The following is a 25,737-nucleotide window of genomic DNA, read 5'->3' as shown; positions in this document are numbered from 1 at the left end:
TTTGTTTTTTACACCATTTTATTTAATCCTCAAACTCCTCTGGGGTAGGGACTATTAACTCTACTTTATAGGCAGGGAAGCTGAGAATCGGAAGGATGACGTGATTGGGATGTGCTGAGCACAGCAGAACTCCTCATCTGTTCCCTGCGTTGTTCCACCTCCCAAAAAGGTGGGAAGAATCCTGCGAGATTTTGAAATATTTTGGGAGTTTTTGAGAATCTGCAGTTCATCAAATACTACAGTAAATGAGGGGGAAACAAAGGCAAACTCCTTATGGTCCCTCTCCTGGAAGATCTCTCTCTCAGGTGAGAGTAGGAATAGAAGCAAATGGCTGTATTGGCCGGTCTCATCCTTCTTGTTCAGAGGAACCCTTGGTAGTTCCTTAAATTATTGAAGTCACCAAAGATTTTTTGTTTAAATGGGTTATACGTGCTGATATTTACTGTATTAAAAATTAAAATTGATAAATTAAAATTTTTTTCATTTGAAGTAACAAAAAGCCATGTTGCATGTTAACATAATTTTTTATGAATAATAACTACGTTTTCCACACCAAAAAAAAATTCAGTGAGAAGAGAGGCATTGTTAGTCTAACCTGTGTAGGTTAGCCTGGATTTCATGTGTACTGGGCAATCTGTCTCCAGGAGATGCTCCAGGCTCATCCAGCCCTCTTCTCCTCCCTGGCATTTGGAAGCTCTGTCTTGGAAAACCCTAAGAGAAGCCCTCCCTCCACCTCCTGAGGGATAGATCCTGAGTGACAGTCATGGATGGGTTTTCCCATTCACATTATAAGGGTTAGCATATGCATAATGAGAGAACATGTCTGGGACAGTGACTTTCATTTACATTTCTTACACCTTGATAGTATTTAAAGAAAATTCCTTTCATATTAATTAATTACATTAGGTGAGTGTTACCCATTTGCAGTATACCTTTAACAATCAAAATATTCAAATCCTTACAGTTGTTTCTGTGAAATTATACCCTACCGAGAGTTCTCTTGACAGATTTTTGTTCCTTCCACATTCCTGTCCACCTCCATCTTTCTCATGCTTCTCATGACCTTTATTTCGCATCTTTTATCCTGTGTATTTATCCATCTAACTTACTGCCCAACTGTTTTTCCAAGGCAGTGATGAATTGGACTTTCTAGTAAAACTCAGCTTGGGACAAGTGAAGAAGCAGAAAGGTGTGGTTCTTAGGGAGACGTTCCTGTGTAGACATACAAAGAAGTCTGCTTTGGAGCGAAGCCTGATGCAGACAAAGAATTTTAAGACCATTGGCACACTGATGCTTTAAGACGAAGGTGTCTTGTTTCAAAGTTTGCTTTGGTATTGCTACTATGAGCAGAAGAGAAATCATTCTGTGTGCTCTGGATGATGGTAAGTAATCCAGCTGCATGTTCCTGGTAAGGAAATAGCAACCCTCTTGCATCTTTAGATATCACTTTATTTATTGAGCTTCCCATTTCTGATATGGCCCTCACTTGAAGTGCACATAAATGTGCTCTGCCTTGTCACTGCCCTTTCGTGTCTTAAGTCCTGTTTTGGAGGCACAGGTCATAGAATGTAATCCTCTTCTACTTCTGTGAGGACAGTGTTAATCTGTTCAACAGGTGGGTAGATTATGACACAGCTTGTAGTATTGGTATTTTCTCTTGCAGGAGATGAGATTCTTGAATTCAGCTGTCCTCATTATGTTTCACAGGAATACTTATTTTTCAAGTAATCTGAAGGGTGATTTTTTTAGGACACTTTCTTGTCTTGGGTCCTGGCTGCTGAGTTGCTCCCCTTGGGAGGTGCAGTGGGGAGAGAGTTCAGATTCCTTACTGACTCTCTGGCTCCCTCTGGGCCACCTGACTTCGGAATTCTGGTCTCCCTTCACAAGTCCAGAGGAGGGAAAGTGTGTGCCGCAGGCGTTTGTCATCATTACTTACAGATTTTGAACTGTGGGTTAATTTCATAAGAAAGAACCTTTTGTGTTGACACAGTGAGGTTTTCCCCTTTCTTTCTTTGTATAAGTTGACACATTAGTTACTTCTCTTGGTATTTTATTGCTGAATTGATAGTATTTTCCCCCATTTTTCGTGTTAGGTTTGCCTTTTACTTATTTATTCTGCCTTCTTTTTTGGCTTCATTTTCTTTGTTTTTTTCTTTTTTATTGCCATATCCTCTTTATTTTTTCATATTGCATTTTCCTCTGCTTCTTTTTCTCCCTCTCTCTGCTCTCTAAAATCTGCAATCCTTTTCCTTCATATTTCAGTCACCTTTTACCTATGAAAATAGATTATAGTGTTAATAGAACTGAAATAGTGGATTGAATCATTATATTCTGACTGTATGGGCATTAGAGCCAGCCAATCCTTGTGATTCTGATTAAAAAAAAACTTTTACCAGATGCTTGCTTAACAACGTGATTTACATGAATTATGTAGGTTTTGGTCTCAACATACACTGAAATATATTTACTTAAATGCATGATGTGACGTGTTTTAGAGGTAAGATCCATTATTGCTACATTTCTACACTACTACATTGTACTTGGACATTTACTGTACAGTGAGCTTCTTGTTGTGTTTGTGTGCAGCCGTCTGTGAAAATGGATGTCAGAATGGTGGACGTTGTATTGGACCCAACCGCTGTGCTTGTGTTTATGGATTCACTGGTCCACAGTGTGAAAGAGGTAAGAAGAGAAAAGAGAACCTCCCTTTGGAGAAGTTTATCTTGTTGTAAATGTGTAATTTTTTATTACCTGATGAAAAAAATCTTCTAACGAAATAATATTTTCATTCTTCTTTGATTATGTCTATAACTTGCATGGTCAGATTTTGAGATATAGCTAATAGCAGTTGAAGTGTCTCAGTTTTTTCCACCAGAGTGAACTCAGTGCAGGAGGCCAACTCTGGGACTCCGGCTCTAGAGTAATTCTGAGTGAGTGACTGATGGCAGATCCTAATAACTTGGAGTTAATTCAAATTAGGAGTCACTGTTGGCAGTGCGGCCTCTGTTAAAAAAAAAAACGTAGCATGTTCTTGGCTGCAAAACCAACAAAAATCTGAAATAAATTGCCCTAACCAACAAGGAAATATATTACATTGCATACAGAAATTCCAGAGTCACTGGGCTTCAGGTAGGACATGATCAAGCCTTTCATTCTGTTGTTCTACTTCTCTTGGCCTTGCCTTCCTTTGTCAGTTTTGCCCTACCCTCCAGTTCTTTATGGTTGTGAAATGACTGCCAGCAGTAACTAAGGGAACATGCTTTCTTGTTCACATCTAGAGAGAGAAAACCTCTCCTTTAACCATGGGCCAATACTAGCCTTCAGAGATACTCCATACGCTGATTGGATTAAGCTTGAGTTTTTGAACCAGTCCCTGGTAAGAGGAATGTTATTAATATGTTCCATGTAGACTTACCAGGACCTGTCTTTGGAGCAGGAGATGATGAAAGCCTCTCAAAGTCATCTATCTGAAAAGGAGAGTTTGGTATCAACCCAGTAGAAGTTGTGTTGGGCAGGAGGAAAGGGGTAGGAGAATGGCTGCTGGGTAGGCATCCAGCATTGTCCACCTTATCCATGTAAACTGTCAGTCAAGCCAATATGAAACCAATTTACCATAATTTAAATAGCAGTTAAACTCGTGACCTGTAGACTACTGAAAATCCCCAGTGTTGATGCAATAAGTGAACTATTAATAATGTTCTGATAGCAAAAGGGCATATCAAAGAAGGTAAATTTTATAAAATGTGATAACTGTTTAGCACTGAACCATAAAAGTAAAATAAGCTTAAACTAAAATCAATATTACATAATCATTCATAATTACATAATACTCAATTGATTTTCCCAGGGCTTTCATAGCATCTAAAGTTGTATAGTGCTTTCTTTGTTGTGAAACTTTGAGTATATGAAGCTATGTCATTGAAATGTTACAGATAAGTAGTGGTGATGGTTTATATATGTATAGAGGCTTTGAATTGCAAAGAAACCTTGTGTTTTTAAAATTATATCCATTACACTGACAAAAACTTAATCCTGGTATTCAGGTTGAAGCTTGAGAAGAAGCTGAGAAATTAGAATTATATGGTGAAGTTTGAAAAGTAAGATGTATGCAGCCTTTTAACATACACTTGTATGTATATGTACATTAAGATATTTACATTATTCCTAAGGTAATAGAGATTTCTTGGGACCGAAGTACATTCCACAAATGACAGAGTTTATAGTTACACTTAGGACAAATTTAAACGTCTTCACCAGATGCTTTTATTTTGGGAAGAAAAATTAATTGTGAAATGTTAGCATAAAATGATAAGTTGTTGAGAATGGAATAAAACAAATTTCCGAGATGATAAGTTTATTTAAACACCATAGAATGGAAAATAGTTAAATTTATAATTTCAAACATAGTTATAATTGGTGGAGATGATGTTCATTTTTCTGGAGGTCATGTAAACTTTGTAGCACTTTTGTCTTGAGCAGATTTCAAATTCAATTCCTAATTGGCAAAGGAATTGTGTAGTTTCGAGAAAGAGGCTTCCAGGCATTACATCGTTATTCTGCAACAGTTATTCATTCATTGGGTTTGTTAGTCCTTACTAAATTTATGGAAATTCAGTAAAGACTTAACATATATTTTACATGTACAGTAGCATGTTTTCAGAAGAATTACAAAATTTATTAGTTAATGCATTGGCCTGAAGGATTTTTTTTTAAAACATGGGTTTGTTTCTTAAAAATCTTTTTAAGTACTAACCTTCAGATGAAAGTTCTAAAACTTTGTTTCTTCCAAAGAAGAAATTAGCAATTTCCACTCTTAGGTTGCAACTCTGAACTTTAACGCTTTTGAAAGATATTTTCAATTGAATTTTTAATGTGTAATAGCTAATCCCACTGAAAGTGGAGTTCATAATTTTTCTCAAGAAACATTGTCTGCTTAGCTACAAAAGGAATAATTTATTTATGTTGAGGTTAGTGAATAGGCCCATGTGCCCAGTTTACATTTATGGTTCATATTGTCTTTTTCAATGATTGAATTTTCAAAATATATGTTCTTTGTTCTCCTAGAAAAAACTGTTTTGTAAAATTAGGGATACTTTTCATTCTTAATGTAGAACACATATAATTTCTGTTTAAATTGGTCTCTTGGGATCAGTAGTGTGATAAACATGGCAGCTTTTTCTGCTATCTGGGCTTCTGGCAGACTGGTTTCCGGACTGGAGACAGAGACTGAATGGTAACCAATGGCTGGCATGATTGTGGTATTTAACTTGAGTCTTGGTGCTGGGTAAGCTGAGCCTTTTTGGAGTTCTTTCCTCATTCTTGCTGATATGTACAATGACCTTTTATACTTAACATTGAAGAAAGAGTTCTTGTGGTCCCATGCTGATTGTAAAATGCAGACAGCTTAGCTATGTCCAAGGCACATGACAATATTCAATTTTTTTTGCTTCTCTCTCCATAAAGATGACATTTGAAATAAGATAAATATTGTACTTAATATAAACCTGAAAATACATAGACATGCATTCATCATTATATATCAAGACTTGGTGTTTTTTCTCTAACACTTAAAATATACCTTATTATTTATCAGTAGAAACTTGGAGGGGGCAGGCAGGCAAGAAATGAAATTACCTGAGGGATTTCTGGACTAAGTACAGTGATTACTTATTATAAACTCCAGTGGCCTGGAGACTTTCCTGGTGGTCCAGTGGTTAAGAATCCGCTTTCCAATGCAGGGGATGTGGGTTCGATCCCTGGTTCAGGGAACTAAGATCCCACATGCCGCGGAGCAAGTAAGCGCGTGAGCTCTAGAGCCCTCGCACCACAACGAAAGATACCACGTGTCACAACTAAGACCTGATGCTGCCAAATAAATAAATAAGTATTTTTTTTAAGTAAAAATAAACATGGCCTGCCCCAGGTCCCTGTTTCAACTTCTATACCTTAAATGGTTGTTGAAATCGTATTTTGTAATGGAATTTTCCTTGATGCTTATATAAAGACCATCTGTTAGAAATATATCCTAGACCCTTTTAAATTATGCATAAATTACTACTACAAATTGTTAAACAATTGTTTTTTAACAGTTTGTAGTAGTAAACATGTAAACATGACTTCCTTTTTAAAAGTGTGTAAATTTGGTAAAATTTCAAATACCCTTATGCTTAGTGATGTTTCCTTTAAAATGTACATCTTTCAGTAAATCGTACCTTAAAAAGGAGGATAGGAAATTTACTTTTTAACCTACTGATATTTTAAAGAAAAGTTCCTTTTGTTAATCTGAATCTGCATCAGAAAAAAAAGTGAGATCAAGTTGCAAATGTTAAAGTTTATAAAATCTAAAGTATCACGCCTTTATGTGAAATGTAAAATGGACAGATTTCCCTTCAGGATAACTTTCATAAAATCATCCAGTTAACGCATGAACTCAGTGTCTAAAAACATGTTGAGGAGGAGTAACTCAGCTTCTGCTCGAATACTTCCAGTCACAGGGTGTGCGCTCGCTCCCTCCATCGTGAGACGGAATTCCGTTGTCAGAGTCCTGGCTGTTTAAACTCTGCGTTATTATGCTCCTGCCTAAGCAGGCATTTAACAGATGTGTAGTGCCTCTCTTACTGTCTAATTCAGGGGGAACGTGATGATGGTGACTTCTCTAAAGGCATCCGTTATAACTTACTGCTCAGGATTGTGTGATGGCACCTTAAAGTCTTGAATTATTCTGTACATTTTTGTTCATCCACTCACATTTCAGTTGGTAAAGTAACAATGACTGTTATTAAACCTACTGAGACCTTATCCAGATTCTCCAAGAACGAGCGTGGAGATTGGCAAATTAGGGCTTTCCAGAATTCTGGGGATTATGTAGACCAGACCAAACTTTGTGCAGAAATAATTTATACATTTATTAATCAACATTAATTCCATACTCTTGGAATTTATTATAAAGTATGCAGGGTGGGTTTGTTTAGCCTATAGACATTCAAGTAGCATAGTAAATTAATAATGTGACCAGGAATACAGGGGAGTGTGGTGAGAGAACAGACTGGAATTCTGCAGAATTCTATATGCAGTGGATTTGATACTTCTAAGAAACGAATGGGCAGTACTTTTAGAAAAAATTCCTCCCATTGTAATGTTCTTATCTAAAGGTAACGCGTGTTTGTTATAAGGTAATTTAGAAAATAAGACAAGGAAAAACAAGAAATCCAATTATTTATGATTTTTCTCCAGTCAGAATTAATTACTTTTAAGATTTGGGTTATACTTTGAGTCCTTTCTTCTACCACACATATATGGCTTACAAAGAATGGGCTATTTCCATTCTTATGGGGTCGACTGTAAGAATATTTCACGTTCTGTAACATGAAATGTACTTATGTCCTGCTTCTTCTTTTAGGTTATGAACAACATTGTATTAGATTATGGATTGTAATAGTTACACTGCATGTTGTAATAATGAGGGCTAGGTATCTACATTCTAAACAACTGTATGATATTTGTAAAGTTATTTTCTCTGTCTCACAGATGAGGAAGTTTTGCCCACTTCAAACTTATGGTAGCATTGGGGGTATTAGAACAGGAGGAGGATCTCCAACCATCTGATTTCAGACCTTAAATTCAATTATGGTGATATAGCTGTCTACTGTAATTACATTTTTTATTAATTAACATTTAACATTTAAGGTCATTTTCAGGTTCTCTTGTGATTTTATTGGTTTGTTTCTTAGCAAAGCTGTGATAAAAATCTATGTAGATAAATCTATATCTTTGATTTTATTCTTAGAATATATCCTAGAAATGTAATTACTGAGTCATTGAATATGTGAAAATTTAAAGCTTTTCATATGTTCTGTTCATTTCCCTCCAAAAAGGCTTTTTATGATTAATTCCTTTGGTATTATGTTTAAAAAGTCTTCCCCATTTCCAAATATTATAAATATCTATAGTTTTTTCCTAGGAATTTCCTAAAATTCCTATTGGAATTTTATTCTTTTACCTTTTTAACCACAAGTTAGAACATACAGGATGGTAACTAAAATAAATTTATTTATAAATATTTATTTATTTATTTATCACATATCTATTGCGTACTTATTTAGTATTAGGCCAAGTATGTGGAGTTCAACTTACAAACAATATATACTCCCTGTTAATGAGAAGCAAATTATCTGTTTAAAGACTAGAACTAGTCATCTGCTTAAACGCTAAAATAAAATACAATATAGTAAATACTATAATGGGAGTAGTAACAAATTTATGTGAGAGCTCAGAAATGGTTCCTGATTAAGGGAGAATTACAGAAGTTTTCCTGCAATTAATCTGAATGAAACAAACTCACTCATTATAATGGGAAAAACAGTATCGGACTAATTCCTGTGTTAATATTACACGATATAGCATGATGGAATCTTGTACTGAATAACATTATTTAAACTCCACAATTAATTACCAGTTACCACAGTTACTGAGCTGATGTTGGTTTATAGAAATAAGAGGTCTCCCTTTTTCTTGCACTCAGAAGATTTAGTGAGAATGAAATTACAAGGAACAGAGAAAACATTACCAGCCGCAGATGTCAAACTCACACGCTCCTGCACGATCACACACACACACAGTTCTGCACTCCTGAGGTCGTTAAGAACGTTTTATAACCTTGCACTCTCTAAGCTAAACTTAGCCTTAAATGGGCATCAGAGAAATACCAGAAGATCTGTGGGAACTGAACTTTTTGGCAGTAGCTCAGATGACATCCTTATCTTGAATGCCATTAAGAACACAAGGGAAGGAAAATGAGAGAGAAAAAAAGCAGGCAGTGGAAAGTGGAAGGGAAGGAAAAGAAGAACGGAATGAAGAATGATAGCAAAGGGAGATGGAAAGCTACCTAAAACTCAGAGTGGAGATGCTGGGCTGTGTAAAGGACGGCTCTTAAGTTTTGGAGAAAATCAGTTCATTGATTAATCTGATCTGGGAGAGGCCAAGCTTCCGTTTCTCACTCTTCGATTTAAGCCTGTGCTCTTTTGCTCTATGCAGTAAGATTGAATGTGTTGGCAGCCTGTTAGACCCTGATGCTTTATTTCTAAAACTCCTTTGAGTTAAACCAGTGAGTATTTTCATTTATTCCAGCTCTAAGTGCCCTTATTTATGTATATCTTTGTTTGCTTTTGGTTTGTCTACCTAGAGGCAGAGGAACCTGCAATACAAAATAAAAATATTCAAATATTTTATATTTGTGTAGCTCCATAAATACTTTCCTGTTCTCCTATTTCAGCATCAGGTCCGAAGACATTAGAGTTTTAGCTGGTATGGAAACTAGGTGAAGCTACCACACACACACGAATTAAATATAATGAAAGGTTATTACATAGGATTTAGCCAAAAGCAATAAATAACAAAATGTGCATGGGTGGGGAGAGGGGTTTATGTTATGTCACTGTATATTTAAAAAAAATTCTCAAATACTAAAAATTCTTAAATAACACCTGTCTGCACGGGTTTCAGATAAAGGATTATGGATCTGCAATTACCTTATAGAGTTGTTGGGAAGATTAAAAGCAATACTATGTTAATAAGCTCTTAACACATAATAGGCAGAGCACCTGGCACATGGTAGGCATCTACTGAGTGATATTTGCTGTGTTTTAGGAACACAGGGTATAGCCAGAATCAAATCTTAATATTAAGACCTGTGTGGCCTTGGAAATGTGATTGCCCTCTCTGATCTGTGTTTCTGAATATATAATAGGTGTCTACTGTGTCAACCTTGAATTATTTTTGAGACTTAATGATACAATACTTGGCACCCAATAAATGATCATTATTGATGCTAATCTCTTTTAACTGAACTCCCCAGTTATCAAAAAGATAACAGCAGAATATTCAAAAATGGATTTTCAGATACGGAATAAAAAGATTTTGTCAACTGTTTAAATCATACACATAAAGTTTAATGCTGCTTTTATTGATAGTGTAAGGACTCAGAATAAATAGCATGTTTTAAGAGTGGCTCACATTCTTGGTATAAGAATTAAATGAAAGATAAAGTGCCTAGACAGTGTCTGGCACAGAGTAAGTGCTCAGTAAATAATAAGCTATAATTATGAAAAATAAAGCCAAGATATGATATGCTCTCCTACACAGAATTGTGTTTATGGATGAGGAAGATTGTTCCAGCATCACTCAGAATGTCTTAGGTCAGAGTGCATACATTGTGAACAATGTAATTTTTTGTGTGGATTTTTTGTGATAATACAGGTCAAATGAAAAATACTATATATCATAATCACTGCCTTGCCCGTTATGCAGTTGAATTTTTTACACCCTGCTCATCTTTTTTTTGACATGTTTCTACTGTAAGTACCAGTGTTGCTATTAGTAGTTACTCACTATTTAACTGGACTCTTTACTCTCCCCCTGCTCTATGCATGAAGTCTTGTTCCAAGCATTTCACAGTATAACTAATATATAGTAGTTTATTTCACTCAAGGTACTTGTAATCAATGGGCTAGTATATTGCTAAATCTAATACGAGTAGGTCAGAGGGGTCTTCAGACTGTCCAGAGAACAGTTTCTCTGTGAAGCTTTCCTTGACCACCACCTGCCTCCCTGCCTTACCTTACCTTTGGTGCAAAAATTAGGCATGCTCTTCTTTTTTTCCTATACGTGCCATATATCCCATTCCTTTAGACTAGCTCTCTTCATCATTGCATTGTGACTGCTTACTTTTTTGGCTGTGAGCCTTTTAAGAGCAGATATTTTTATCTTAAGTTGCCTTGTGTTCCCTCTGCTCCACACAGTATATAAAAGGCAGGCTGTGTATGTGACTACATAAAAATAGCGGTTCCAAGTAGAAAAAATAGAATGAAAAAAGTACAGACGTAGTTGAGGTCCTTGAGTGTTCATGGATGCTTATTCATCAGTGTGGCTCTAAGATACAGTGAAAGGGAAGAGTAGAAGATGAGGCTGGAAAAATAAACTTGGACCTTAATATCCAAAGTCTGGAATGCCAAAGTCAAGAGACTGCCCTCTATGCAGTAGGCTCTGGGGAGAGGGATTATGAAGGACTTCTAATCTTGAAAGGAGTTCCCTATAAAGGTCAGTCTGGAGTGGTAAACAAAAAGAAATGGAGGGTGGAGAGGCTGAAGGCAAAGACCTCATTCAGGAGAATTCATTGCATGTCAGGTAGATAATAGCAGTGAATCTATTACGTTTGTATGTATAGTGTTTTCAGTCAGATTATGATTTATCTCTGCATAAATTAAAGTAGTATTAATTTGAAATGGAAAATTATGTAATACTGGGGATTATGATAAGATTTTTAGAGAAATTAATACTTATAGCAACCCAAAGATAGCATTTTTTAACGTCATATTACAAATGAGAAAACTGAGGCACGAGGAGGTAAAACAATTTGCTGAAATTCACTCAGCTAATAAATGGAGAAAGTAGGATTGGAATACAGTGGTATAACCTCAAAACTCACACACTTAACTACAACTTTATTTCGAGTAAAACACAAAATTGCAAAAGTCATGTATTTCTACACTTCAGAAATATATTGTATCAATTGTTAAGTATGAGAATGATAGATAGGTACACATTTCCAATAGAATGAAAGAGATGGCTTGCTATTTTTATGTTCTTTTGTTATCTGGCCTAGGGAAATCTTTTTGGTATATAAATTTCTGATTATACCTCTGAATGCTTATACCCAGAGTTTCTTTATGTGTAAGATGTGGTAAAATATTTATTCAAAACTCATAATACTTAAAACAAATTTGAGACTTCTATTTCCAGCCAACATGGCCTAACAGGAACCAGATTAACCCTCCTGCCTGAGAAGAACTGAAAAACAGAATAAATATATGAAACAATGGGTTTCAAGATATTGGACCTCAAGTAACAACAGAAAGTGATCCCTGAAAGGACTCTGCTAGATTTTCCCAGGTTGCTGCTTGAGAGTTTTTCCAGGCTGTGCTGTGGGCAGAGAGAACCCAGGCATAGCCTGACAGATTCTTTAAGCTGTATGCAAAGTGTCTTTTTAGTTCACAATGGAATTAAATCAGAAAGCAGTAACAGAAAGATCTCTGGAAGATACCCAAACATTCAGAAACTGTGTAACACATTTCTGGTATCTGTGGATCAAAGAAGAAATCAAAAGGGAAATTAGAAAGCATTTTGAACTGAATGAATGAAAACAATATATCAGAATTTGTGAGATGCCATTGAAGGAATACTTGGAATTTTATAGCTCTAAAGGTCTATATTAGAAGAAGAGAGATCTCAAATCAGGGACCTCAGCTTTTTCATTAAAAAATTAAAAGAAAAATTAAACCAAAATAAGCAGAAGAAAAGAAGTAAGTTCAGAGTAAAAATAAATGAAGTAGGAAACAGAAGAAGTGAAAAAATCATTGAAACCAAAAGCTGGTTCATTGAAAAGATTAATAAAATTGATAAGCCACTATCCACACTGACAGGGAAAAAGCAAAGACACAGCTTATCAATATCAAGAATGAGAGAGGTAACATCACTCCAGATTTTACTGATAAGTGAATAATGAGGCAATACCATGAACAGCTTTAAGCTGATAAAAATGAAGTGGGTAATTTCTTGAAAGATGTGAATCAACAAAGTTCACTCAAGAAGAAATAACATAGATATCCCTATATCAATTAAAGAAATTGAACCTGTAGTTAAAAACCTTCTTATAAAGAAAAATCCTGAGTCAGATAGCTTCACTGGTAAATTCTGCTGAACATTTAAGAAGGAAATAATGCCAATCCTATAAAAATTTTTCTAGAAAAGAAACAGGAGTTAAAACTTCCCAACTCATTCTATGAGGCCAGATTACTTTGAAACCAAAACCGGCGAAAGGCATTTCAAGAAAAGAAAAGAGCTTGCAAATATTTTTCATGATACAAAATTTCTGAATTTCAGCAAAGTGCACCAACAGTATATTGAAAGAGTGTATATAATAACCAATTGTTTTATCCCAGAATAAAGAATCAGTATAAGTCACCGTATTAACAAATTTTTAAAAATCACATGATTATCTAAATAGAGGCAGACAAACATTTGACAAAATCCAGAATCCATTCCTGACACAAACTGTCAACAAACTAGAGAGTAAGAGATCTCCCTCAATGTGAGAAAGGGGCAGTTCCAAAAAAGCTGTAGCTAACGTTATACTTAATGATGCATAATTATTTTCTATTTCCTTGATTATTCTTTCTTTCCTATAATGGAGTATTCTTGTTTTCTTAATCTGCTCTGTGCCTTAAAAAAAATTATAGTATGTTAGAAAGTTCCTGTCCCGTTTCTTTTTATCTTATGCTTGCTTAAAATGGGCAGCTCTGTCCAGAATTTCTATTTCCACTAACTTGGTAAAAGTGAATTTTCCTTTTCTCCCTTCCAAAATTACCTAAGAGTTGTCTTCCTGTCCTTGCTCCCGTTCGAGAGCCAGGGATTCAAGTACTTGGTGTTCTGATCCCAGAAGAGGAGAGGAGGACCTCAGCTGGGGTTTGGGCAGCTTTGATGAAAGGATCTGTGCTCTGCACTTTCTGAGGATATTCTTTGTATGACTTGTGCTAGGATCACTCCGTATGGTCATGGGAATATTCTCTTTTCAAAGAGGATATCCCTGAAATTTGAGTGATTCCTCCCATTTCAGCTATAGTCCCTGGTGTACCTTTGATTTCAGAGAATCGTGCTTGGTGCTGATTTCACCCATTTGCCCTATCATTCTCCAGCAGTAGTTTCTCCTTGCTATTGTCATCATAAGGGACTTCAGTCCAGCCTCCTGCTCCCTGAGAATCTTTTTTCCATATTGTCCATGGGTCTCCTCTTCTCCTGTTGAGTACTCGGGATAATTGACCCTGTGTGGCGAGGATCATCCTGTCTTCACTGTCTGGTTTCCTCCCATCTGGTAGAAATCACAATGGCTGGTTCCTCTCTGTTTTTCTGCTTTCTGATGAGCTATTATGTTGGTTGGTAGGGACTTTTACTCCTCCAAACTTTCCCTAATTTCTCCATAAGCTGAACCCACAGTAGCTCTCAAGGGAGAATTAGTGAGACTTCATAGGATATTGATGAATCATTCTCATTCCCTGTATTATTTGGAGGAGCAGTCTCCTATTTCATTCCTTGGCTGCCGTTTTCAAATATTATAGCAGGAGTTTTTGCCTATTTCCTACTTTAGGTGCTGAGAGTGAAATTTTTTGTTAGATTTTACCTTTTTTATTGCTGTTTATATTAGCAGTGGGAAAGGGAGATTCTATGATATGGTTTCAATCTCCTGTGTTTGCCAGGAAGTTGATATCACATTTACAAGTTTTTGATCTGAAATCAATCTAAAGTCACAGAGAAAGCCAGGTTATAGGGGTTTCTGATAGAAGATGATATGATTTGTGATATTGCAGTTGACATTTACAAGTAAGATTGTGGTGGCTTATTAAGTACACATTATTGTACCAAGAAACACTGGTTCTATGGGTGCCTCATCTTTTGTGGATTAAAGACTATGTTTCCCATGACCATACTTAATGTCATGGTTTAATGCATGCAAAATTCTTCCATATGGACAAAGCTGAATGTGAATGTCTTCATCTGACTTAGAAATAGCATACATGGCACATTCCAAATTTTGAACATGACTGTTTTCATCAAAGAAAAAAGAATTAAGTTCTGATTGTCACAGAGAGATTTTAATTAGAATTTGACAGATTAACTGTGCTTTTAAGCAAGTCAATTCATGAGTAATTTCTTGTTTGAAATATGAGGACACTGGGCTAGATCACTGTTTACCTATCTTTGTTGGTAATAAGAATCACCTGGAGTTTTTTGTTCCAAAATATTGATTCCTATGCCTATACCTTGGAGACTCAAATTTAGTGCTCCAAATTCAATGAATTTCAACCATCGTGGCATATTTACATTTCCAGGGAGCATTTAAAATCCTGACACCCAGGCTTCATCCAGATCAATTACATAAGAATCTTGAACAATGGGACCCACACCCAAGCATCAGCATTTATTTCTTAAAGCTCCCAAAGTAATTCCACTGTAAGGCGAAGTTTGTAGAACACTGGTCTAGCGTGAGGTAGGTACAAAATACCCCAGAATATTCTTATGACAAGTCTGAGAAATCATTTATTAAAATATAGTCAAGATTTTATCAACAACTCAGTTTTTACATTTAGAGCCCCAAATGAAGCCACTCTGAATAAAACTTACTATCGGGTTATTTTGAACAGATTTATAATGTTTTAACAAAATTAGAATAGGCTTTCCCTCTCTCTGATGTGGCAAAATTGGATTTGAAAAGAGTCAACTTTATCTTAAAGTTTTCTCCATTTCACAAATTTTTAAATCTCAGTGACCTCAGTAAGATGTTAACACTCCCTGCAGGGGGCAAGATTGAGTCAACAATGTTTAAAATGGCTTCAATTATAATGTTTATAATCTTGGCTTGGTTACTATGTGGTAAACTAAGAAATAAACCCAATATACCTTAAAAATCATAAGTAGAAAATGAAAAGCATTATCTAGGTCTTTTTTAAGGAAAATCTCACTTGTTTGAAGCAACCTTATGACATCATATCTTGCTTAAACGCTGTAGCTTATTCAAAGATACCATTATAGTTTTGTAGATCATAGTGAGATTATAGTAGTGTAGATTATACTGAGATGTACAAAGAGACACATCACATACTTTTCGTATCATACATTATAATATTTCCTCTTTTTAAAATAATTACTGGCATTTATAAGTATTTATTTCTCACTACACAACTATGTACTTCCTGTTGCTTATGACTCTGCAAACTAAAAAAGTATAGTTTATTGTCCCTGTATTTGAGTGGGAGCCAAGGAACTTGATCTCTTACTTGTAATTGTTTTAAGAATGATTTGTGAAGGAGGTGGTATCTGAAACGCTGTTTGATAAACAGACAGTTTGGAGGGCTTGACTAGGGCTGGGGAATACCAGGCAGCATTTTTCAGGCAGAGGGCACTTCAGGAAAAAACCTAGAGCCGGAACCAGACAAGATGAAAGAGCAGCTGAGCAGATAATGGCCAAGGAGCTGAGGGGGTGAGGAAAGGACTTTGGGGAATCCCAGTTAAATCCTCAACTCTGCGGCAAGATGTTTGAAGGGTTTTTGCTTATCTGTTAGGTATGATCATGAGTGTAGGATTTTGCAAACATCCTGGCCAAATCCTCCAATAATTTCAAGGTCCTTGTGGGGCCATGCAGGAGCCATTTTGGTTATCCTCAGATTGGAGTGGATTTGGGAGGTGACCTCTTCCTGGAGTCCCAAAAGAAGGCAGATGTACTGTGCCCTCTGCATTCCCCTTACTGTATCTAACACACTGTCCCTGCCCTGGACTTCTCATGCTGTGCTTCTCCAGCCTGCCTCTGACAGTACTCCTCAGCACAGAGGGGTCAGCCTTTCCTTTTGCTTTTCCTTCCTAACAGGACTTTCTTAGGTCTTATCCTCTTCCTGAGATGCTAGCTGCATGGCCAGTTTGGTGCTGATGAATGCTGGAAAGGTAGAGATTGGTCTAGGAGTAAGGAGCTCTGCATTATGGGTTAGTCCACAAGGTATACTCCAATATATAAAGAACTTGGTACATTGCTTGGTACAAATGCCTAAAAATATTTTCTATTATTTAATTACTAGAATTATGAAACATATACATCCAATCATTCAATTAAAAGCTTTTAGGGGATTCTGTGTTACTTATTGTAAATATCACATTACAAAGGATCTTGAAATATAGCTCTAACCCTGTTTGCTAGCCCAAAGACATAATAATGAACTAGAAAACATATCTCTTTCTCTGAACACTGTACTGAAAGAAATTTGCAGTAATAAATGCAGAGTTCTAAATTACTGTGCTTTGAATTACCCTGTCTGGGGGCTGCAGTGACCTTGTTCTGTACAGAGTGGCTCTGGATGTCACAGACTATCTTATTGCCCGTTAGGATGACACTAAAGCAAAACCTTGAACACAGTAGTTACTTAACTAGTAAGCACAGTAGTTCCTGACTCAGGGCATTTATGAGAAGTTTGGAGTGAACTATCTGGCCCTCTGCTTTATTCCTCATTCATTTTGGATTAGATTTATGGTGATTACCAAACCAAATCTAGGAAATTCCACTCACAGTTCCAAGGAAATCTGGCCCACAAATCTCTGAGAATCTGGAATTTCTTGAGTGTGTTCATCCATAACACATGCACACATGTCATATGTTAAGTTTTTGTGTATGGTGTTTGGTGTTCTAGGTGTTGACGTCAGGCTGCCCTAGAAATCCTGCCCATCAGGCTGATTATCAGTGTAAGATAAAGCAAGGAATCTCCTTCCCTACCTTACTCTCATTTGTTGAAGACATTTAGGAAAGGGTATCCCAAAATGTCTTAAAATAATTGCTTAATTTGTTCTTTTTTCTCCTTTATTTTATGGAATATCTTTTTATTTACTTATATCTTCTTTAATTCTAACAATGCTTTGTATTTTTGAAGTATGATTTTTATACTTCTTGTGTCAAATTTTGTTAAATTTGTTCCTAAGTATTTTATTTTTTGAGGCCATTGTAAATGGATTTGTTTTCTTAATTTCACTTTTTAATTTTTCATTGCTAGTGTATAGAAATACAGTTGATTTTTGTGTAATGATCTTGTATTCTGCAACCTTGAGGAACGTATTAATTTTTTAGTGGATAATTTAGAATTTTATATATACATGAGATCTTGTCATCTACAAATGGAGATAGTTTTATGTCTTTCTTTCTAGTATGCATGCCTTTTATTTCCTTTTCTTGCCTAATTGCCCTGACTAGAACCTACACTACAGTGCTGAATAGAATTGGCAAGAGCAGACACCCTTGTCCTATTCCTGATGTTAAGGAAAAAGAAAGCAAACAGTCTTTCACCCTTAAGTACGATGTAGCTGTGGGTTTTTTGTAGATGGCCTGCAACAGGCTACCTGTTGTCATAAAATGTTGAGGAACTTCCCTTGCATTCCTGCCTTTTGAAGTGTCTTATGAGAGTCAAGCAAACAAAGACACACTTATTCAAGAAGACCTATTAAATCTAGGTAAAAACAACAAGGGTCTGTGTCACTTGAGCCATGACTTGCTTCCTCCTTCCCCACCCCTCAGTGCAGTGTAATGGAAGCTCCAATCCATGCAGGTATGGCCCATGAAATGGGGCTCCCTCTTCCTCTCAGTTCTCAGTCAAGAACTATTATATCTATACAGAAGGGGCAGCTGCCAGTATTTACAATATATATAGTAATGTGTATACACTGTATAGAGTATATAGTAAATAAGGTAGGAGGATAAGAAAGGGGGGACTATCTCTCAACTCTGAATTCTAGCCATTAAGTTCTATGGTGGGAAATCCAGGCAGAGAGAACATGAAGTACACAGACACAAGATGAAAAGGAAGGGCATGTTTGGGAAGAGAAAATTGGTCCACCATGGCTAGAGTGGGGTGTAATTTGGGGATGGGAGGTTGAGGAATTTATCAGTTATGAAGGAAAAAGGTAATAATGATAACAATAACAGCTAACATTTTTGAACACTCAGTAGTTTTCAGGAACTGGGTAAACACTTGACATGCATCATGTCATTGAAACCTCACAACTCCTCTAATGAGTGGTATCCTTACTTACAGCATAAGGTTCAGAAACATTAATGGTGTACAGTCATACAAAAAGGGCCTTCTATGTCAAGTTAAGAAATGTGGACTTTGTTATAAAGAAGAAACTAATTTAAAAAAAAAGAAATGTGGACTTTATCATATACTAACAGGAAGCCAGCAAAAATATTTTGTTAGGTTGGTACTTTAGAAAATTTTAACTTAGATGTGGAAGAAAATAAACTCTGAAGGCAAATGACACTGAAAGAAGGATGGCTGCTGAAATGGTCTAGGAGAGAGCAGGGGGCCTCAACTAAGGCATCAGAGTTGTACTGAAGGGGAGGCTATGCATTCCAGTGACATTTCCAAAGCAGAATGGACAAGACTTAGTGACAGATCTGGGGCTAGAGTGAGAAGTGTCAAGAATTACTGTAAGGGTTTTAGCTTGGATGACTGTGTGAATGCTGATGACCTTATCTGATGTGATGATCACAGAGAGAAAACCAGAGTTCTAGGAAATGACAGGAGGTTCAGGGTAAGACATGTCATACCTAAGACACCCATGAGACAGTCAGACAACTTTGTCCAGTAAACATTAGCAAAAATGGTCTGATTTCAGAAGAATAGGTGAAAAGTAAAGCCTAAGGATGGAGTAACATTGCTGAAAGGAAGGAACTAGCCCAAGAAAAGAATCAGAGAGGGAATAACAATATTTAATGGATAAAGATGCTTTCTTTAAAAGTGGCCAGAAAGGAAGAAAGTTGATGAATTAGAAAATGAAATATTTAAAAGACAAATTTCTCTGCATAGAATGCACAAGAAGAGAATGGCAGCATGAAGAGCTCTGTTAATCTGATCCCCAACATTATTTATTTATTTATTTAGTTTGTGCGGTACGCGGGCTTCTCACCGTCGTGGCCTCTCCCGTTGCGGAGCACAGGCTCCGGACGCACAGGCTCAGCGGCCATGGCCCACAGGCCCAGCTGCTCCACGGAATGTGGGATCTTCCCGGACCGGGGCACGAACCCGTGTCCCCTGCATCGGCAGGCGGACTCTCAACCACTGTGCCACCAGGGAAGCCCCCCAACATTATTTTTTAACAACCGTAACTGTTAAAAAATATTTTCAAAAACAGCCGTTTTAAGTCTCTGAGTATTTCTGAGTTTGACAAAATGAGATGAGGGGAAAACGTTAACTGTCATTTAGGCATGAATCTCAATACCTTTAACTGGTATTAGGAGAGGAGAAACTTCATTCAAATTCAAATTCTTCAGAGAATTTGTAGGTCATAGATCAAAATTCAAAGTGATCATGGTGTTTATTAGAAGGGATTGTGACAAGGAGAGAATGGCTCAAAAGAATATCTCTAAAAACTTGGCATCGATGCCCTCAATAGAATTTAATTAGTATCATTTAATTAGAATCAGGTTGAGGAAAAAAAATGCTCATCATTCAGAGATTGGTTTTTTAACTTTTAAAACTAGTGGCAAAATTTCTTTATTCATCAAGGTGGGCTTTTTCTTGATTTGTTATTGTTGCTGCATTTTCCCCACTGTGTTTGTTAAACATTAGAAAATTACCCCCATCGGATATTGGAACCATTTTGGAAGAAATAATTTTGGCTCTATTAAAGAGTAAGAACATTGTCTATGACATAAATGCCAGTATTGTGCCAAAATCATTAGGCTTGTGGCTTGTACTTGGCTCTGGTAGCATTGTGACATGGTAGCTCTAGCAGTCTTCACTTGTTCCAGTTCCTGTGTGGACAGAATGGGATTATTCCCTAAACTCTGTTACCACCCGATCTTGCAAGGAAGCATGCCAGCAGTGCTTTTACCAGTGGAACCTGCTTTTGTTCTCAGTAAATTGTAGAATCTCAAAGTCTCACTGCTTGGAGCATAGTTCTCAGTGTCCTGAGAACATTTGATTGCATTGCAGAAAAATCAAGTGTCTTCTTAAGAAAATTCCAGTATATTTTAGAAAGTGACCTTTTTAAAGGTTATTCAAATTGGTAAAAGTCAGTTTTAAAACTAGGACACCCATTTATGATAAAAACCCTCCAGAAAGTAGGCATAGAAGGAACTTTCCTCAACATAATAAAGGCCGTATATGACAAACCCACAACCAACATTGTTCTCAGTGGTGAAAAACTGAAACCATTTCCACTAAGATCAGGAACAAGACAAGGTTGCCCACTCTCACCACTCTTATTCAACATAGTTTTGGAAGTTTCAGCCACAGCAATCAGAGAAGAAAAAGAAATAAAAGGAGTCCAAATCGGAAAAGAAGAAATAAAGCTGTCACTGTTTGCAGATGACATGATACTATACATAGAGAATCCTAAAGATGCTACCAGAAAATTACTAGAGCTAATCAATGCATTTGGTAAAGTAGCAGGATGCAAAATTAATGCACAGAAATCTCTTGCATTCCTATACACTAATGATGAAAAATCTGAAAGAGAAATTAAGGAAACACTCCCATTTACCACTGCAACAAAAAGAATAAAATACTTAGGAATCAACCTACCTAAGGAGACAACGACCTGTGTGCAGAAAACTTCAGGACACTGATGAAAGAAATTAAAGATGATACAAACAGATGGAGAGATATACCATGTTCTTGGATTGGAAAAATCAACATTGTGAAAATGACTGTACTACCCAAAGCAATCTACAGATTCAGTGCAATCCCTATCAAACTACCAATGACATTTTTCACAGAACTAGAATAAAATATTTCACAATTTTTGTGGAAACACAAAAGACACCAATAGCCAAAGCAATCCTGAAAAGGAAAAATGGAGCTGGAAGAATCAGGCTCCCTGACTTCAGACTATTTTACAAAGCTACAGTAATCAAGACGTATGGTACTGGCACAAAAACAGAAATATAGATCAATGGAACAGGATAGGAAGCCCAGAGAGAAACCCACGCACATATGGTCACCTTATGTTTGATAAAGGTGGCAAGAGTATACAATGGAGAAAAGACAGCCTCTTCAATAAATGGTGCTGGGAAAACTGGACAGCTACATGTAAAAGAATGAAATTAGAGCACTCCCTAACACCTTACACAAAAATAAGCTCAAAATGGATTAAAGACCTAAATGTAAGGCCAGACACTATAACACTCTTAGAGGAAAACATAGAAAACTCTATGACATAAATCACAGCAAGATCCTTTTTGACCTACCTCCTAGAGAAATGGAAATAAAAACAAAAATAAACAAGTGGGACCTAATGAAACTTAAAAGCTTTTGCACAGCAAAGGAAACCATAAACAAGATGAAAGGACAACCCTTGAAATGGGAGAAAATATTTGCAAATGAAGCAACTGATGAAGGATTAATCTCCAAAATATACAAGCAGCTCATGCAGCTCAATATCAAAAAAACAAACAACTCAATCTAAAAATAGGCAGAAGACCTAAATAGACATTTCCCCAAAGAAGATACACAGATTGCCAACAAACACATGAAAGGATGGTCAACATCACTAATCATTAGAGAAATGCAAATCAAAACTACAATGAGGTATCACCTCACACCGGTCAGAATGGCCATCATCAAATTATCTACAAACAATAAATGCTGGAGAGGGTGTGGAGGAAAAGGAACCCTCTTGCACTGTTGGTGGGAATGTAAATTGATACAGCCACTATGGAGAACAGTATGGAAGTTCCTTAAAAAACTAAAAATAGAACTACCATACAACCCAGAAATCCCACTACTGAGCACATAACCCGAGAAAACCATAATTCACAAAGAGTCATGTACCACAATGTTCATTGCAGCTCTATTTACAATAGCCAAGACATAGAAGCAACCTAAGTGTCCATGGACAGATGAATGGATAAAGAAGATGTGGCACATAGATACAACGGAATATTACTCAGCCATAAAAAGAAACGAAATTGAGTTATTTGTAGTGAGGTGGATGGACCTAGCGATTGTCATATAGAGTGAAGTAAGTCAGAAAGAGGAAAACAAATACCGTATGCTAACACATATATATGGAATCTAAAAAAAAAATGTTCTGAAGAACCTAGGGGCAGGACAGGAATAAAGACTCAAACGTAGAGAATGGACTTGAGGACACAGGGAGGGGGAAGGGTAAGCTGGGATGAAGTGAGAGTGGCATGGACATATATACACTACCAAATGTAAAATAGATAGCTAGTGGGAAGCAGCCGCATAGCACAGGGAGATCAGCTCAGTGCTTTCTGTCCACCTAGAGGGGTGGGATAGGGAGGGTGGGAGGGAGATGCAAGGGGGAGGAGATATGGGGATATATGTATATGTATAGCTGATTCACTTTGTTATACAGCAGAAACTAACACACCTTTGTTAAGCAATTATACTCCAATAAAGATGTTAAAAAAAACTAGTACAGACTCTATGTATCCTTTCAAAAAAAAAGGCCTTTCCTTTTTTTTTGAAGATAATTTTCTCCTTTTCTTAACTCAAAATTTATAACAGGAGTTTATCTCTGTCTATCTCATGTTACCGTTTTCTTTGGATGTAGGGTGTTATCCTCATCAGTTAAGCATTTGAAGAAATTACATATGGTAAAGGTTTTTCTGAGTATTGGATCAAATCTATTTCCAAATCAATATGGAAATAGATCAGCAAAAACTCGGGAGCACTCTGTACTTGGAAGGAAAAAGTGCATTCCAAGATTTCTGCATTAGTGGTTAAGGAATTGATGAGTAACTTGTTTGTTTTTCATAGAAGCCAGTAATCAGTGGAGTAGAAAACTTGCTATTTTTCGTATGCTTGTTACTGTTAATGTAAACTTGCATATCTGGTTGTAGATGGGTGAACTTAAAAATGATGTGTGTCCCCTGGCTACATAAACCCATGTGATTTTTTTAACATCTTTATTGGAGTATAATTGCTTTACAAGGGTGTGTTAGTTTCTGCTTTACAACAAAGTGAATCAGCTATACATATACATATATCCCCATATCTCCTCCCTCTTGCATCTCCCTCCCACCCTCCCTATCCCACCCCTCTAGGTGGTCACAAAGCATGGAGCTGATCTCCTTGTGCTCTGTGGCTGCTTCCCACTAGCTGTCTATTTTACATTTGGTAGTGTATATTTAAGCTGGGACGAAGTGAGAGAGTGGCAAGGACATGTATACACAACCCATGTGATTGCACTGCATTATTCTCTATACTTCATGTCTCCATGTGGGCACTAGCATTGATCTCTCCACTTCACAGTACATACAATACCTGCAAGTATGAAGGAGTAAACTCTGGTTTTCCAGTTTCTGTTTAAGAAAATAAGTTGTGGAATTTTAAGGAAAAGTTTGGAGATTTTTATTATTCTCTATTTTGTTTCTTTTTGCATTTACTGAGGTTTCCATGATTCATCCCAACCTTGTTGGTTTTGTCTTCAGTAGAAATGCCAGTGCAAGTTCTCCTGACCTCTCTCTCTCTCTCTCTCTCTTCTTTTTCACAAGCCATTCTCACCATCTATTCAGCTAACATATGTTGAAATAAAGTTGATATGAAATTGGTCAGCTTTCCTTTTTAATACTTGATCTAGGTATGGCTCTAATCTCAAATTGTCAACATTATAAAATTACTCTTTTTATATGATTTATTTTTTCTGTTTATAGAAATAATGCATGTTTATCATACAATGCTTGGGCAATGCTGACCATTAACAGAAAATTATTGAAGTCATGTTTAAATAATATTATGATAAATAGCTATTTTTTAATGAGCACCTACTATGTAGAAAGACTCTTCCCATGAATTTTTTCAATAAATTAGTGTCAGGAAGCTAGCAAATGTTGGCACTGAGATTGAACCCAGGTCTTTCTGACTCTAATGTGTATTCTCTCTGCTATACTGCTAGTCTGTATACTATATCGTTCTCCTGGTCATGCATTATAACTAATAACACACACACACTTATTGTTTTTTATGCTGCTGTATTGCTTTGGACGTAGTACCTACCCTCATAGAACCTTTGTTTCCTCAAGTGTCTATTGAGTATAGGAGTAAATTTGCTACTATTTTTATTATTATTAAGAACCATAATTATTTTCCTTTTAAAAATGAATTCATCTGTTATTTATCAATCATGATTACAAGGCATAGATACAAACACATTTACTAGAAAGCCAGAGTTTTTAACTTCATTATGGTATTAGAGAGATGTATCGCCTGAGTGCATTAAACATTTCTTATGTAGTATAAAAAGAAAAAAAATGTTTTAAATGGAAGAATATGAAAATAAGAGTATAAAAGCATTTTAAAATCCAAATCAGGGGAAAATATAGCTAAATGTATGAGAACAAATATTCCAAATAAAATTTGGTCAAGTGTTTCATGGGCTATCTTGGTCAAATACTTATTAATGAGTACAAATCCAGCTAAATTGCCACAGGTGTACTTGCCATTATTGACTCTGATCTAGCATGATTGTATAGAAATGTTCCTTTTTACCATATTTAGTTTAAACTTGCTTCCTATCAGTGGCATCTTGCCTTGTCTGAAGTTAGACCTTGAAATGTTACTGAGTTGAGACCTCCAGGCATGTTAAAATCTCCCACAAAATTTATGATAGGTTGCAGCTTACCGACAATCCATGCTTGATAGTCACTGGCAAAAGTATGGCAGCTGACAAAGACTGTTAGTAAAGCAACCGTTTTTACCTTACATCCTGGCAGTTGAATGAGAAGATTTAGGGCTTCAGTGGATGCCAGCCTAAAATTCATTTTTGTAATAGATTCTTGAGTCTGAGTTTATTGAAGCATGAACTCCTAAGGTTTTATCCTGGCAACAAAAGATATGTGGAAAATGAAATGGTCATAAATATGACTGAAACGTTTATTAAATTTCTAGCAGGAGAGTAAGGACTCCAGCTTAGTATATGTGTTCTTTACAACTTCAATAAAATGTCATCTTTATAACTTTTATGACTTTTTAATATGTTGGTTAAGTTTAAGTCTACACTCTGTTTACATGAACTGCATCTGAGTTTAACTGGAATTATTTTTTATTTTTATTTTTTTGATAAATCAAGAAGTCTTCTCTAACTGATGTTGTCTAAATTGGAGCAGTGGTGTCCCAAAGGTAAAAT

General features: G+C 36.3%; 1 protein-coding gene across 1 annotated transcript in view; it reads left to right on the top strand.

Moving 5' to 3' along the window:
• The window catches only part of FBN2 (fibrillin 2), a 235,335-nt gene that overhangs the window by 22,340 nt on the left and 187,258 nt on the right, over positions 1–25,737 (top strand). The window contains exon 5 of the mRNA XM_081231423.1: positions 2,587–2,682. Coding sequence (XP_081087549.1) covers positions 2,587–2,682 — 96 coding nt within the window. The remainder of the gene's footprint in view (positions 1–2,586; positions 2,683–25,737) is intronic.

This window comes from Mesoplodon bidens, assembly GCF_964165515.1.
Source record: "Mesoplodon bidens genome assembly, chromosome: 4".
Taxonomy (NCBI): Eukaryota; Metazoa; Chordata; class Mammalia; order Artiodactyla; family Ziphiidae; genus Mesoplodon; species Mesoplodon bidens.
Note: the sequence above shows the minus strand (reverse complement) of the source record. Positions and strands in the feature narration are given on the sequence as shown.